General features: G+C 41.8%; 1 protein-coding gene across 1 annotated transcript in view; it reads right to left on the minus strand.

The window, feature by feature from the left end:
* LRRC1 (leucine rich repeat containing 1) overlaps positions 1-16633 on the minus strand; it is a 135300-nt gene that overhangs the window by 87550 nt on the left and 31117 nt on the right. Inside the window, exon 2 of the mRNA XM_024122046.2 lies at positions 2605-2722. Coding sequence (XP_023977814.1) covers positions 2605-2722 — 118 coding nt within the window. The remainder of the gene's footprint in view (positions 1-2604; positions 2723-16633) is intronic.

Consider the following 16633-nt stretch of genomic DNA (forward strand, 5'->3'; position numbering starts at 1 on the left):
TCTGTCATCTGTGCAGTTTTTTCACAACCACAAAGGAAGGCCCCTCCCCCACCACCCCCACATTCCCACCACACACACGAGCCAGAGCAAGGCTTCGCCAATAGGCAAAGGGGGAGGTTAACTCCCCCAGCATTTCTACAAGAGCCTGATTAAAAGGTGGGCAGTGAAAGCTCACCTCCTCTTATCAACATGCTGGAAGGTATACATGGACACATGAAAAGAGGCACGTAGCCCTTCTTTCTTCCTCTGAGTATTTGAAAAGACACAGCTGATGTGGAATCTGGTAAAACTGGCCACTGACAATGCTGAATTCCCACAGAGCATCTCTTCCCATCAGAGTCAATAATAGGACTGCAACCTTCAAGCTCTATGCGTTCTCTGCTCCCAGATAATTAAAGCCAATACTTCTCCTCCTTCTCAAGTATTTCTGGATCACTGCTTCTCTTCCTTCCTAATGCCAATTTCAAAATGACTGATTGATTTCTTGGGATTGTGTGATTTCAGCGCCCATTTTTCAAAGTCGCTGCTTCCTTGCAGAGTTCATAGCCAGCCAGTCTTTACAACTGAGATCATCGCTAAGACAAGAGAGAGCAGTTTCAGTCACATACGCCTTAGGTAAGGGAGACGCAGGACAGCCTTAGAGGCAAGGCTGGCCTCAGAGGCCCGCCCCCTGCCACACTGCAGTGTGAGGGGATGCTGCCCATCAACAGCTTCTGCACTGAGGGCAGGGCCGCCCTCTGTACTGCTTGCCACCCCTGTACCAGGGCAGCCAATACTTAGGGTGCCCAGTGACCGGGAGCTATGGCTTACGGTTGGCTCAAAAAGATAAGTTGTGTCAACCAGGCCTCATTTAGAAATGGCAGCCAGATGCCACAGAAAGGGCAGAGGCCCAGAAGTGCATGGTGAGAAACCACAACAAACCGGGTCTGCAGAGGCCAGTTCCAAAGAACAGAGCACCCATAAACAGAAGAGAGAGGCCAAGAAACCACTAAAATGGTGTCAGATGTGGACTCCGGGGCAATGCTTTTAGCAAGTCAGCTCCACCCCACACCCCATCCTTACCATCAAATCCCTTTTACTTAAGCAGAGCTGACCCCCCTGCAACCAAATAAGCCATTGTAAACAAGCCTCCCAAACTAATTTTTTCACTTTCTAGTACCTGAAAGGGAAGAAATAATTCTCATGACAAATAAAGGTAGACACTACATCAAGAGCATATGGCTTGGCCTAAAGACAGTTTCCAATGGATGGGATCTGAGAGGTGGTAGCAATTTAAAAAGTGGAGGGTAAAATCATTCTTTCTTCACCATGTTTTCAATCAAGTACCGATTATTATTGCTGCCTTATAACAAAGACCCACAGGAAAATACTGTTATCCGGGCCTTGGGGTTTCTGCAGAGGACATCAGATTGAAAGAGCCAGATCTGAGGGTCATTGAGAAGGAACCTACAGATTTTTGTAGGAAAGCAAAACAAAACACAAAGTGGGTGTGCAATAGGAGAGACAGAAAAGGATTATCATTTTTATAAACAATAGATTACATATGGGCTTATCCTCAGGACATTAAACCAGAGTTCTTGCAAGAACTGAATTCCATCACTAAAGACAGGACCCCTGGGAGCTGCCACTTTAACTTGAAGTAATTAATCAAACATGCTCCAACAAGCCATGGGACCAGCCTGCCCAGGGAATGCTCTAAGGGCTATAACACCCAAGGTAAAACGAGGGTACCCATTTAAAAGTGAAAGGTTAAACAAGATATAAACACCCTGCTAGGGCGTTCACTTAAAAGGAAGCAATAGGGCTTCCCTGGTGGCGCAGTGGTTGAGAGCCCGCCTGCCGATGCAGGGGACGCGGGTTCGTGCCCCGGTCCGGGAGGATCCCACGTGCCGCGGAGCGGCTGGGCCCGTGAGCCATGGCCGCTGGGCCTGCGCGTCCGGAGCCTGTGCTCCACAACGGGAGAGGCCGCAGCAGTGAGAGGCCCGCGTAACGCAAAAAAAAAAAAAAAAAAAAAAAAAAGGAAGCAATATTACACTGAAATCTGAAAATCAAAATAAACTCACAAATATGCCACACAAATAATTCAAGTGGGCAGACCTACCCGGGGCCTAATCAGAACTGAATGAAACTGACAGAAATATCTGGACGGCAAGCAGGTCTGTTCACTGCAGCAGGGAGACAGATTCTCAGGGGAGCAGCCCAGGCAACCAGGCCATAGCCAGGAGAAACCAACCCTTCCCTAGGGCGCTTTCCCCACCACAGCAGTCCTCCGAGATCTGGACAATTGACCATACTAGCAGCCCTCAATGTCACCTCCAATCAAACGAGGGGGCAAGCTGCATGATTTGCCAGTCCGCAGCTCCACCCACCGCTGTGAATCAGACTGAACCAACTTTGAGAAAGTTATCGCCTAAAAACTGTCATGACATTTTGGGTAAATACATACAAGGTGACTAAAGTATTCAATAACGGCATTAATTTCATCCCGAAACATATACATAGCTTTCCTCCAAGAATATTTATCCAGCCATATTTACTAAAAATTGTAAGCATCAGCATCAGAAGAGACAAATGAACAATTCAAGTGGAATCATTTTTTCTTACCATTTCGGGACACATCAAGTTCCACCAGCTGCATGAAGTTTGCTATTTCTGGAGGGAGCCGCTGAATTTCGTTATCGCTAAGTCCAAGCTTTCGTAACTTGACTAGCTGGAAAAATTGCTGAAAGACAAAATAGTTTCATGTAGGTCTCACATCTATTTGCAGTGTAAACTTTTTGCCCAATATGAAATTTAAAACAATATGTCTTTTAAAAATTAGTGACGATTGCACCAATGTCAATTTCCTGATTTTGATATTGTACCAAAGTCATGTGATGATGTCACCAACAGGGTAAACTGGGTACACAGGCCATCTCTGTGTACCATCTACAATTACTTCAAAATTAAAAATTTTTAACAATGAATAAGTAACTCAATGAGCATAGTAATGACTCCTTTAAATTATCCAGGAGGTGGTCACATTTTCTACTTATGGAACCTGATATGAAATCTGCAATGTTAAATAAAGACATTTGAAAATTAGAGTAAAATATTTCTTAAACATTTTTAAAAGAAATTACTGTGCATCAGAAAATATATAAATATCCCACAAATGTGTGGAGGAGAAAAAAATTATTTTTGGCCAATCTAAAAATGAGCCTGCACTGAATCCTTCCATTAACCACGGCACACAGAGGTGCCTTTTGCACCACACTCTTTAAAAACTGTACTAAAATAGCATTAAAGGAATTTATAGGGAGATGGATATAGATATAAAAATATGAAATAAAGGCATGAAGACAATTCAAGATGAGAGGGAATGAGAAGCAAACTAGACATGCAACAAAATCCTTGAAGCTAGAAAACAGATAAATAAAATGACAGCTAACGAAAGAATCGATACAAAGCTGAAATTTAAGCCTATGGAGTGAGTAGCCAATAGGAGATTAGGTCCAGGTACCTCTGAAGGAAGGAGAACTGTTTGAAAATGGATATAAAGACAGTTAGGCCCCCATAACCCCTCCTCTCCCCTGCACAACCAGGCAGGGGACTGGAAATTTCCCCCAGGAGAGCTGACTGTAAGCACAGCTAAGGGCAGGGGTGAGGCACCCAACTGGAAACAGGGGGAGGGGGTCAGAGTCTGCTCACTGAGATCCACCCCCTTCTCCCTGCAGCCAGGCTCCCAGGTGGGAAAACAGACAGACTTACAGACACGGATTATACAATAGGGAAACCCCAGGTTACAAGCCCCACCCATGCACTCAGAGCTCCAATTCTCTCCTTTTTTTACTTCAAGTGCCTGGACTTCATTTAAACAGAGCCAAGGTTCTCCAGACACTTGAGGAAAGCCCTTTACATGCAAGAGAGTGGGCACCCACACACATCTCAGAAGAAACAAATGTGATGTAGGGAGCAGGAAAAACTTCACCAACCAAAAAAAATATAATTAATACTCACAGAGAAATAAGAGGAAGTGAAGCAGCATGATGCCGTAAAAGGCAAGCTTCAAAGAATAAACTCTCAGAAATTAAAAACTAGTGCAGCATCAATATAAGAATCCAATAAAAGAGATGAAAAATAAAGTTAACAGAAATCCCTCAGAAAGTAGAAAAGAAAGACAATGAGGTGGAGAAATGAGACAGAAAAAAATAGGAAAATTAGAGGATCAGTCCTCAAGGTACTATATCCAATGAATAGGTATTCCATAGAGAAAGAAAACACAGGGACTGCAGAGCATGAGTTTCCAGTTTTAAAGGGCCCAACACGTGGCCAATAAAATGAATGACACCAAACACATAGGGATACCAAGGAATATTATAAAAGTTCATAACTCCAGAAATAAGATGATTCTAAAAGCTTCCAGAGACCAAGGGGTTGGCGGGGGGGGGGGGGGGAAGGGAGGTCATAACAAAGGACTGGGAAGGGGGGGGGGGGGGGGGGGGGGGGGGGGGGGGGGGGGGGAAGGGAGGTCATAACAAAGGACTGGGAATCAGAATGGTGCTGGACTCAACAGCAACCTTGAAAGTAAGAAGGCAATGGACCAATGCCTTCAAAATTCCAAGAAAACATTTTTCCCAACCTAAAATCACATACCCAGCCAAATTATCAATCAGGTATGTGACAGAATAAAGACATTCTCAGACACGCATGGTCTCAAAAAATTTATCTTCCTTGGACCTTTCTCAATAATCCATCGAGGGACTTCCCTGGTGGCACAGTGGTTAAGAATCTGCCTGCCAACGCAGGGGACACGGGTTCGAGCCCTGGTCCGGAAAGATCCCACATGCCCCGGGGCAACTAAGCCTGTGCACCACAACTACTGAGCCTGCACTCTAGAGCCTGCGAGCCACAACTACTGAGCCCACGCACCACAACTACTGAAGCCTGCGTGCCTAGAGCCCATGCTCTGCAGCAAGAGAAGCCACCACAATGAGAAGCCCGCACACCAAAACGAAGAGTAGCCCCCACTCGCCACAACTAGAGAAAGCCCGTGCACAGCAATGAAGACCCAATGCAGCCAAAAATAAATAAATAAACAAATTCATTAAAAAAAAAAAGAATCCATCGAAATGTAGAAGTATTCGGTTGGCCAAAATGTTCATTTGGTTAGTGACTATGTTGTTCAATAAACTTCTTGGTGAAAATGAAAAACATGTCTCTTCTTTTCACTTAAAACCAAATGAACTTTTTAGTCAACCCAATAAATCTAAAAGGAGGAAGATCTGAGATCCAGAAATCAGAGAATCAACAAAACAGAGACAAAGGACAAAACAGTGAAGGAATTCCAAGATGGCAACCGAGCAGCAGGTCCCAAGAGCAACCTGTCTACACTGAAGAAAATATAAGGGCTCCCATAAAAAAAATTAAAAATAAAAACACATGTGAGGGATTATCCGACATGCTTGGAAGTATCAGGAAGATTTATTTGGTGACAAATTAGAAACTGAAATAGAGAAAACAAAGCAAGCAAAAAAGGAGGGAGTTATTAATTCCAGAAAAAATACAGAGTAAAAGAAGATATAGTCATAATATAAATATAAAATTTGGTTATGAACAATACTTATACAATCATAATATTTTAATATTTATATACTGTTAAAAACAAAATTTTTATTATGTCAATACTGAGAGAATGGGAAAGAAACTGTAAGTGCTAAAGACTCATCTTCCATAGACGGAAATCAATAAATAACTAAAAAGTGTGTGTGTGGTGGCGGGGGGGAATCAAACAGTAAAATCAAACCATTTAGCAATGTGGAAGCTAATGTCAAGAGAAATATCCCAGAGCTGGGGGTTCGCAAAAGCCAGAAATTGGAGTGGGAGAGGGGGAGGGCAAGAGGCTTACTGGATTTTCTAAAAATTATTTGCATATATTACCTTGCTAAAAATAGAAATTGAATTTACAAAGGAAAAAGTCTCTACTAAGATGACAGGGTGCTCCAAATGATAGTTGCAAAGGATGCTAACATTTAATAAGCTTCATCATTTCTTTTCCTTTGGTAAAAGGGATTGTAACTTATACAATCAAAAAGAAGGCATCGTCTTTGGAAACCAGTTGGGCAATACACAAAACGTAAAAAGTTTTTCAAGTCCACTGACATCATAACAATACTTTTGGGCATCTATTCTCCCAACATAATTGAAAATAAGAAAAACCAGCTACGGTGCACAATATGTCTTTGCATTCTTATCACTACAAATGAAGAGCATGTCAAATAAGGGAAATGATTAGCATGTTATTAATAACTCAGTACCAAGCAAACAACAAAAACGATTACTGTAAAGACCAGAGAACTTGAAAAAGATTGACGATGCAAATATAATTTAAAAAGAAGACAAAATGGCGGGTACTCTATGGAAAAAAGCACGCGTGCATGTTGAGAAGGGAACGGGGGAAAAAAAGTTATTCTCGGCAACAAGGGAAATGCATGAACAACTATTTTTTTTAACAAAACAGAAAGATGTTTTAAAATAAAACGAACTATGAATCTCAGCAAATGAATGCTACCAATTAGCTATATATGACAATGAGCGTGGTCAACAAAAGGACTAATCCTCTGGAGTTCTTTAATCATAGGGGCTGAAATTTAATTTCTTAAGGAAAGGTATTGAAATTTCTTTATGTGGGTTATACTAAAGCATTAGCTGACACAAAAGCCATTCAAAAGAGTCACATTTGAATAACTGAGCTTATGCCAGTTGTTCAAAGAGTCTGACAGTTTAATAATGCATCGATGTGTTTACTCAGGCATGAAAAGCTCACTTTGTTTTCCAGGAAAGGCATAACAGCAACAGCACAGAAACCATCACCAAATCCATACATTCAAGGACCGTTCAGAAATAATACAAGAAACCAAGTCAACCAAGGACTTAGATCTACAGTGAATAACAAGCTAGTCTTGTGTCTGTGGAAATGACAACCAGCAAATCCCAACGTCCAATAGAAATCCTAATTTAATCCTAATCCTAATTTTAAATCCTAATTTAAAGCAAGCAAATTTAAGTTTTGTTCTGCATATTAAAAGCATCCGCAAAAAAGAACCTGTCACAAATACTACTTTATTCAACTGGGGATGCACATACCAGATGGAAAAACAACCCTATCTGACAGCATCCCACAACGAAAACAGTGATTCCTCAATCCTTCCCTCATTATCCTGATGGGATATTAGTTTGGTGTCCAAATGCTTTAAATTAACTACATTCTATAAGATAGACACAATGCCACTAAGACTGATTAAATCTTCAAGTTTTCAACTTCCGCAGATCGTCATGGAAGAAAACTCCACAAGCTTATAAACCCTTCTGCCTTCTCTCTGAGATGAGCCAGGGCACATGAGGAACAATTCCTGTAGCCCTCTTGGCAGGATGCCTCAGCAGGGTGATCATGTGACGGGGTACACAGACACCATTCTTCAACCACACCATGTTGATTACAGCGCACTGGCCCACTTAGAGCACATTTTGTACAATGACATGGAAAGAAACCCAAATTGCCTTGGCTTGCTTTGCTACACCACAGTCTTCTTATAGCCACCATTGTTTTTAGTAGATACAGTCTTTAATCTGGTTGAACAGAATGTTTCTTTTTCCCATTCTCCATTTCTGGCAAGATTCTTTTTCCTTCTCTTGATAGTGTGAGTTCCTCTCCCTTCTTCTTAGGAATACTCAGTCCTAAGAGAGCTGTGTCCTTTGCTATCACTATATGGCCAATGATCAATTGTCCCCCACTGCCCAAATGTCCCCATAAGGTGGAGAAAACATGAACCACTGTTACAGATTCACCTGGGGGATACAATATAAAGAATGTTATTAAACTCCTGAAAAAACTGTTTGAGCTGTCATGACACCAAATTTACTCACAGACTTCCTTCTGGGGGTCTTATTACCCTTCAACTAAATTTGACCCCTTTCCATCCTACATAACTCTCATCACATCCCTACTCCTGTCCGCAAAGACCTGAACTGCCTTTGTGGTCAACCTCCTTGGTAAAGATGTTGTAAACCAATGGTTCTAATCTCCAGGTGAGAATAACACTTGTTACAGTATTTATTATTTGTATCATCTGGCAATGTTCTTTTCTACGAGACTTACAAAAAGTAACTGTGACTTTATTACCCAGAAATTCTACTCCTAGGTATATACCTTATAATTTCTTTAAAAACTCTCACATATTCTATTCCAGAATATATCCAAGAACGTGCTTGACAGAATTGTTCGTAATTGCCCAAAACTGTAAATAACCCAAATACCCATCAATAGTAGATCTGACAGAGGTATATTCTTGTAATAAAATTTTTCACAGCAATGAAAATGGAAGCTTACTCTTAGTCATAGTATGGAGAAATCTAGAAATAATATTCAGCAAATGAAGCCAGACGCAAAAGAAGGCATACTGTATTATTCCATTTATATAATGTTGAAAAATCACCAAAACTAAACTGCTTTGTTAGAGATGCATACAGAGGCGGTAAAAAATATTCTTAAAAAAGGCAAAGATGTGATTACTATTAAATCAAGTTAGTGGCTACCTCTAGGTGTGAGGGAAACATTATGATCAGGAAGGTCATGCAATGGGCATTAGGAGGCCTGCCAATGTTAAACCTCCTAAGCTGAGTGGCAGTTACGAGTATTCATTTTATAATTTGTTATATACTGTAAGCTGTACATTTATGCTTTATGAACTTTTCAGTATACGTGAAATATTTTTATTTCACAATAAGAAAAGTCTTTTTAAAGCTTTAAACTACTTACTAATCAGGAAGAAAAAATACTAGACAATTAGCACCATGACATCAAATTCTTTAACTCATCAGAGTTAATGATAATGAAAAGCAATGGCATTATGTCTGGAGGAGGAGGAGAAATAAAACGACCAATAGTAACCAGAACAACAACGTTAGAATGATCATTCTGTGGCCGTTATGATATAGCTGTCAACCTTTACTGAGGGACTCTCTGTGCTTGGCAGTGAGCTAAGGACTTTACCTGGATCACATACTCTAGTCGTCTCAACGTCACCACAGTGCTAACACCTACATGTATCAGTCAGCCACTGCTGCATAACAGACCATCCCGAACTTAGTGACTCAAAAGCAACATGATTTTTTGAAATTGCTCACATTTCTGTGGGTTTGCTGGGCAGTTCCTCTGCTGTTTTCACCTGAGCTCACTCATGCAATTGCAAGCAGCTGGAGGGTCAGAAGGGCTGGAAGACCACCCTGGCCTCACGCTTATGGTCTGGCAATTAGTGCCAGCACCCAGCTGGAGCACCTCTGTTCTCCACAGGTCTCTTTCCTCTCCCTTACGATTGAATGGCTTCTTATATGAAGCTCTCTGAGTAGCATTCAAAAGGGACAAAGAGTCTGGGAGGACTCTTGGGGCCAAGACCTTGAAATTTGCACCATGTCATTTCAGTCCATAGTCAGGGGAGTGGAGAAATAGTCTCCACTGGCAGATGGAAAGAGCAGAAAAAATCACACTGAAAAGAGGCATGGGAAGGGAGAAATCTGGTAAATTAAATGGTCTACCGCAAAATGAGGTAGGGGCCTCAGGGGTGCCACAGAAGAACACATATAAAAACTGCACAGATTATCCTAGAAAATTCTATCGTTGATCACAGAGTAATGATTTTTCCAAAGGAAATTTAAACAGAAAATATAATAATATACTGAATAAACTTTGGTTAAGACATGACTTTTGATACACGAGAAAGTTAGGGATAAAAGGAAAAGCCAAGAAATATTCACAGAATAGTTAAAAGATCCATTGGCTAAAGCAGAGAATTCAAATAATCATATCCCACGTCCAGAATTTGAATTTGAAAGGGTTTCAGCAAACACTGAAAAATAAGAACTATTGGGCTTCCCTGGTGGTGCAGTGGTTGAGAGCCCGTCTGTCGATGCAGGAGACACAGGTTTGTGCCCCGGTGCAGGAAGATCCCACATGCCGCGGAGAGGCCAGGCTCGTGAGCCATGGCCACTGAGCCTGCGCATCCGGAGCCTGTGCTCCGCAACGGGAGAGGCCACAACAGTGAGAGGCCCGCATACCACAAAAAAAAAAAAAAAAAAAGAACTATTGATGAAATAATAAGCATCAATAAGATACTTTTTCTAGTATGTTTTAGTAAAGAGGGATGAAATGGTAATGTCCCCAGGTGAATCACTTGACTTCCCTGGTCCTCTGTGTCCCTGTGTAAAAAAATAAGCATTAAATGATCGAAGGGCTGTTTTTAGTTCTAAAAATATCAGGACTGCATTTCAAAATACCTTCAATGTACTGGAAGAAACATGAAAATCCTATTAACACGTGATACAATAAGCATACAAGTTAAAAATGCATAAAATTACAGAAAGTAGACTAGTGGTTGCCTAGGAAACGGGAAATGACTGCTAATGGGTATGGGGTTCCTTCTGGGGCCATGAAAACATTCTAAAATTAATTGTGGTAATGGCTGCACAACCCTGCGAATATACTAAAACCACTGAATCATTCACCTTATTTTTTTTTTTTTTTTTTTTTTTTTTTTTTGTGGTATGCGGGCCTCCCTCTGCTGCGGCCTCTCCCGTCGCGGAGCACAGGCTCCGGAAGCCCTCAGGGAAGCCCTCAGGGAAGCCCTGAATCATTCACTTTAAATGGGGGAATTGTATAGCCTGTGAATTACATCTCAATAAAGATGTCAAATCATGCACAGAATTGGTAGACAATAAAGAAGGAATCCCCTTTGGTAATGAAAGACTAAGCTAGGAACATACAGACGTTTTATTTTAAATTGAAGTATAGTTGATTTACAACATTGTGTTAGTTTCAGGTGTACAGCAAAGTGATTCAGTTATATTTACATATATATACACATATATATATATGTTCTTTCTCAGATTCTTTTCCATTATTGGTTATTACAAGATATTGAATATAGTTCCCTGTGCTATACAGTATAGGTCCTTGTTGGTTATCTATTTTATATATAGTACTGTGTATCTATTAATCCCAAACTCCTAATTTATCCCTCCCCTCCACCCCACCCTCCCCTTTGGTAACCATAGGTTTGTTTTCTATGTCTGTGGGTCTATTTCTGTTTTGTAAATAAGTACAATTGTCTCATTTTTTTAGATTCCACATATAAGCGATGTCATATGGTATTTGTCTTTCTCTGTCTGACTGACTTCACTTAGTATGATAATCTCTAGGTCCACCCACGTTGCTGCAAATGGCACTATTTCATGCTTTTTTATGGCTGAGTAATATTCCATTGTATATATGTACCACATCTTCTTTACCCATTCATCTGTCAGTGGACATTTATAATAGGTTGCTTCCATGTCTTGGCTATTGTGAATAGTGCTGCAATGAACACTGTGCATATATCTTTTCATATTAGAATTTTCCTAGACACTTTTATTTAATCAAATCCCTATATGCACCAGTGAGGTAAAGTTTTTTATCTTCAGTTCACAGATGAGGAAACTGAGGTTTCAGCAACATTTCATGGCTCCCTGATACTGCTGCTAGTTAATAACATTCTTTCAGGCATAACAGCATTGGAGGATCACAGAATAATAAATTTTCAAGTAACTGGCAAACAAAAAACATTTGTGGAACTATATTCTAAAGAGCTAAGTGAAACAAAATCATGGGAAGGGGAAATTGGGGCTAGGATAGGTGTTAACACTAAAATGTTGCCAGCACTGTAGGAAACAAAAGAACATGCTAACAAGCCCTCATGGCAGGGGCGCTGTGGCCAATTCAATCCAGGCAGAGAGAGCAGACGTGAAAGAGAAGAAATCTAGACAGATAAGAAAGTGAGTAACTTCTAGAGGATCTTGGGCCTGGAGAGGTAACTCCAGATAAAGCCTAAGGTCAGGGGAAAGGCTGAAAGAGACAGGAAACCAAGAGACAGAATGTGATACAAGTTTATAATACGACAGAGCAAAAGGGGCACATCAAGAAGAAAGGCTTGGTCTACTTTTGGAGGCAAAGGAGGAAACATCACCCAACAGCAGGGCAGCCCTGGTGAAATTCAAAAAAGACTGACTAAACTGTCTATTCAACTGGCAATTCGAATTTTCTGAACGATTTTCAGATAGATATAGAATGGAATTCAAAAGAGGGTCACAAATACTAAAGAATTTGAAACGCTGATTCACAAAATGGGAAGCTTTTATCCACACACTACTGCGTGGGCCAGGGTACAGATAATAAACATAAAATGAGATAAAAGGTTCAGTCCCTTCAGTAAAACTAACCGCTTCCTCTATAATGCAAAGCAGGGAGAAATCTATTTCCTTGCCCACTGATTTGCCCATAAGACAAATAAATGAGATAGACCACAGGGAAAAAAGTCTCCTGTTCTAAAATACAATGTTTAATCGGTTCCTGATTGAGCTGCACAGGTACCTTTGCTTTTGGCAACAAAGAGGGTGCGGATTCTTTTCCTTGCATGGTCCTAGAAAGTCACAGGCAAATCAAAGTTCAGAGAAGCGAATGAGTTTCCCACTGAGTGCTGACATGTATACTTGAGCATTTATAATAAGGATGTTTACTTTGCTTGGAATATTTCTCTTCCCAATTTTTCTGTCTCTGGTCTCCACTAATCATTTTACCCTCTCTCATTTGCTAATATATGTTAACACTTTCATGGTGTTTTCATTACATTATCAAGCTGGCATCATGAATGAACACTAACAAGGATATGAATGCCTCAAGGGTGCACCCCTGGTAATTAAAACAGCTCAGGTGTGAATCACTTTGAAAAATCATAAAACCAGGAATGCATCATTTATGGTGCTATGATCAGAAGCCTGGATGAGGCTGGGACTGGTATTGCAATGGCTTGGAGAAGAGAAACCTTCATTGAAAGTACGATGGATTAGGACAGCGTTCCTTTACTGAGAACCTGAATGAGGGGAAAGCCAGGGTCACTGGAGGGCAGGCTGATGGCACAGAGTGAGAAGGGACAGACTTGGACTGAGCAGGAGTGGTCCAGCATGGGAAGGGTCAAACGTGCCATGGTGAGAACAAGATATCAACCTGAAACACTAACACAGGGGAAGGATTAAACACAGGCTGGTAAAGTCAAACAATGAACAATTGTATGGCCATTAAAAATGTTTCTGATGGGCTTCCCTGGTGGCGCAGTGGTTGAGAGTCCGCCTGCCAATGCCGGGGACGCGGGTTCGTGCCCTGGTCTGGGAGGATCCCACATGCCGCAGAACAGCTGGGCCCGTGAGCCATAGCCACTGAGCCTGCGCGTCCGGAGCCTGTGCTCCGCAACGGGAGAGGCCACAACAGTGAGAGGCCCGCATACCACAAAAAAAAAAAAAAAAAAAGTTTCTGGAGAATGTTTAATAATACGATAAATCCAAGTGTTCTAGGACTATGAAAAAACAATGTAAAAGTGTATAAACTATACAATCCCTATTATGTTAAAAAATATAATATAGTTTTAGGGAAAAAACTACTTTAAGGGCTTCTCTGGTGGCTCAGTGGTTGAGAATCCACCTGCCAATGTAGGGGACACGGGTTCGATCCCTGGTCCAGGAAGATCCCACATGCCACGGAGCAACTAAGCCCGTGCGCCACAACTACTGAGCCCACGCTCTAGAGCCCACGAGCCACAACTACTGAGCCCGTGTGCCACAGCTACTGAAGCCTGCATGCCCTAGAGCCCGCACACCGCAACGAAGAGTAGCCCCTGCTCTCTGCAACTAGAGAAAGCCCACGTGCAGCAACGAAGACTCTATGCAGCCAAAAATAAATAAAATTTAAAATTTTAAAAAATTTTTTTAAAAACTACTTTAAAAAGGTAAATCTGCTGAGAAAAAAAGAACTTAAATTCAATGATTAAGGATCATTCAACTTTGGGGTACTGATATTTTGTACCACAGAAAACCAAAGGCTATTTATCTGAAGAAAGAGTTGTTTTTCCTTCAAACTTGAACCAACTTCAAGCAAAACTTGAAAGGAAGGAGCTAAAACCAGCTTACATACAAAAAAACAGCTCTTCCAGCAAGAAGTCAAACAGATACTCAATTCCGGTTATTAAAGTGGTTTTCTATTATATTTTGACACAGGATTTTGAATACGGTTGAATTTTTCACACATTGTACTCACGAAGGCATTACATGACTCAAATGGAATAAAACTGTGTTTGGGGGATGTTTTGGCTTAGATTCAATGCAATTTATCCAAGCTAACAAGCAGCAGCAAGCACTACATAGAAAGTGTGCCTACCACATGCAGGGTTTTGAAGTGGAGGAAAAGATGATCAAACAGGTGTAGTCCTTAATCTCAAGGGACACCCAGGGGCTGACTCAAACAGGTAGATCAAGTAGTTAAAATACAAGGGAGAAAGTGCAAATCATCACAAGTGAGGCTCAAAATACTAAGAAAGGATAATAAACGTCTTGTCAGAAACTACATCGATTATGCTCCTTCAAGTTTAAAAAAAAAAAAAAAAGGTCCATTAGGCTAGTTTATGGTCAATCACACCACACCAATAAGATCAAAGATTCCTATGAGACATCACTTAAGAATGGATTATTCAGGGCTTCCCTGGTGGTGCAGTGGTTGAGAGTCCGCCTGCCGATGCAGGGGACACGGGTTCGTGCCCCAGTCCGGGAGGATCCCACGTGCCGCGGAGCGGCTGGGCCCGTGGGCCATGGCCGCTGAGCCTGCACGTCCGGAGCCTGTGCTCCGCAATGGGAGAGGCCGCGGCGGTGAGAGGCCCACGTACCACAAAAAAAATAATAAAATAAAATAAAAGAATGGATTATTCAGAGAAACTGTTAAGAAGGTCGTTTCTGAATTTTCTCAGGAAATTCACCAACATTTAGATCAATGCTCTGAGTTCTTCCAGGCTCAGCTAAGAAAAAAAGATATGGGCAACACTAACGAACGCATATCTTGGATGAAGAGAATACGGCCAACTGCCTATTCGTTAATGTTTTCCATCTTCTATAATAATAAATTGATAGCACCCCTAGCCAAGGATTGATCTTTCTGGAGAGAGAGCAAGAAATGGAGGAACTCAGTCACTGACACAGCATTTAAAAAAGTAATCTGAGTTACCAGATCACAATCACTCAAGAAACTGGTAAAGACTCTCTTTTGGTAACCAGAAAGCTCATCAGTACCTTTTCGGCTTTACAATTTTAGAGTAATGACAGGTCTAATTTGTGAGTCTTTTTCTGAACAAATCTGAACAAATCAGATTGTACTGTGTTATTTCCCCCTGAATATTCTGCAACATCCCCAGTCAAATCACACTACCAACTCCACAATGCCCAAATCAGCCTGAGTCCAAAGATGGAGGAAGTGTCCATTAGAGAAACTTCACAAAGACTCCAAGCCCTTCCACAAGGGAACATTTTGTTTGGAGATACCACATTGTGAAAACGGTCATTGTGTGACTTTTTGTTATAACATACGCAGAATATCTTAGAATTGTTCATATGCATGTCAATATAAAACCATGTCAGGGTCTGCCATGGATTTGAAGCCTGAAGAAGTGTGAAGGTCAACACAGCAAATCCTGGGCTATCGTACACTATTTGCCCAGTGCCCTTCATGCCACACTTACCTTTAACTGAGAAAGGGAGCACTGGCTTTACTCTCTGGTTGGCATGAGAGCCCGTGTTTGATCCGATGCTGACAGAGGATATAAGGTGCTGGGGCAAGATTCAAGGCCCTTAATAGAGAAGGGGTTGGGATACCCAAAGGAGGAGATGCACTGAAAACAATGCACAGGACGTTTGATTGTAAGGGAGGAATTTTATTTTTTATCCTTTTTTTGTTTTAATCTGGTTTTGGCTGCACTGGGTCTTCGTTGCTGCACGCGGTCTTTCTCTAGTTGCGGCGAGCAGGGGCTACTCTTCGTTGCGGTGCATGGGCTTCTCATGGCGGTGGCTTCTCCTGTTGCAGAGCATGGGCTCTAGGTGCGCGGGCTTCAGTAGTTGTGGCGTGCGGGCTCAGCAGTTATGGCTCCCAGGCTCTAGAGCAGTAGCAAGCACTACATAGAAAATGTACCGGGGCTTCCCTGGTGGCGCAGTGGTTGAGAGTCCGCCTGCCGATGCAGGGGACACGGGTTCGTGCCCCGGTCCGGGAAGATCCCACATGCCGCGGAGCAGCTAGGCCCGTGAGCCATGGCCGCTGAGCCTGCGCGTCCGGAGCCTGTGCTCTGCAACGGGAGAGGCCACAACAGTGAGAGGCCCGGGTACCGCAAAAACAAACAAACAACAAAAGAAAAGAAAATGTACCTACCACGGCTCAGCAGTTGCGGCGCATGGGCTTAGTTGCACCACGGCATGTGGGATCTTCCCGGACCAAGGCTCGAACCCATGTCTCCGGCATTGGCAGGCGGATTCTTAACCGCTGCACCACCAGGGAAGTCCCAGGGAGGAATTTTAAAATGCCCATCAATGTGATTTGAAATAAAACAATTTAAAAACAAGACAAAAAAATGGCTCCTAATCTTCTAAGGTGATATATAATGGCACTTTTGGTGCATACTCATTATAAGTAAAGGGAAAGAAAAGGACTTTATCTCTTATCCTCAATAACACTTAAGATGACCAAACTGTTATAAACCAC

This window comes from Physeter macrocephalus, chromosome 18 (assembly GCF_002837175.3).
Source record: "Physeter macrocephalus isolate SW-GA chromosome 18, ASM283717v5, whole genome shotgun sequence".
NCBI classification, from domain to species: Eukaryota; Metazoa; Chordata; class Mammalia; order Artiodactyla; family Physeteridae; genus Physeter; species Physeter macrocephalus.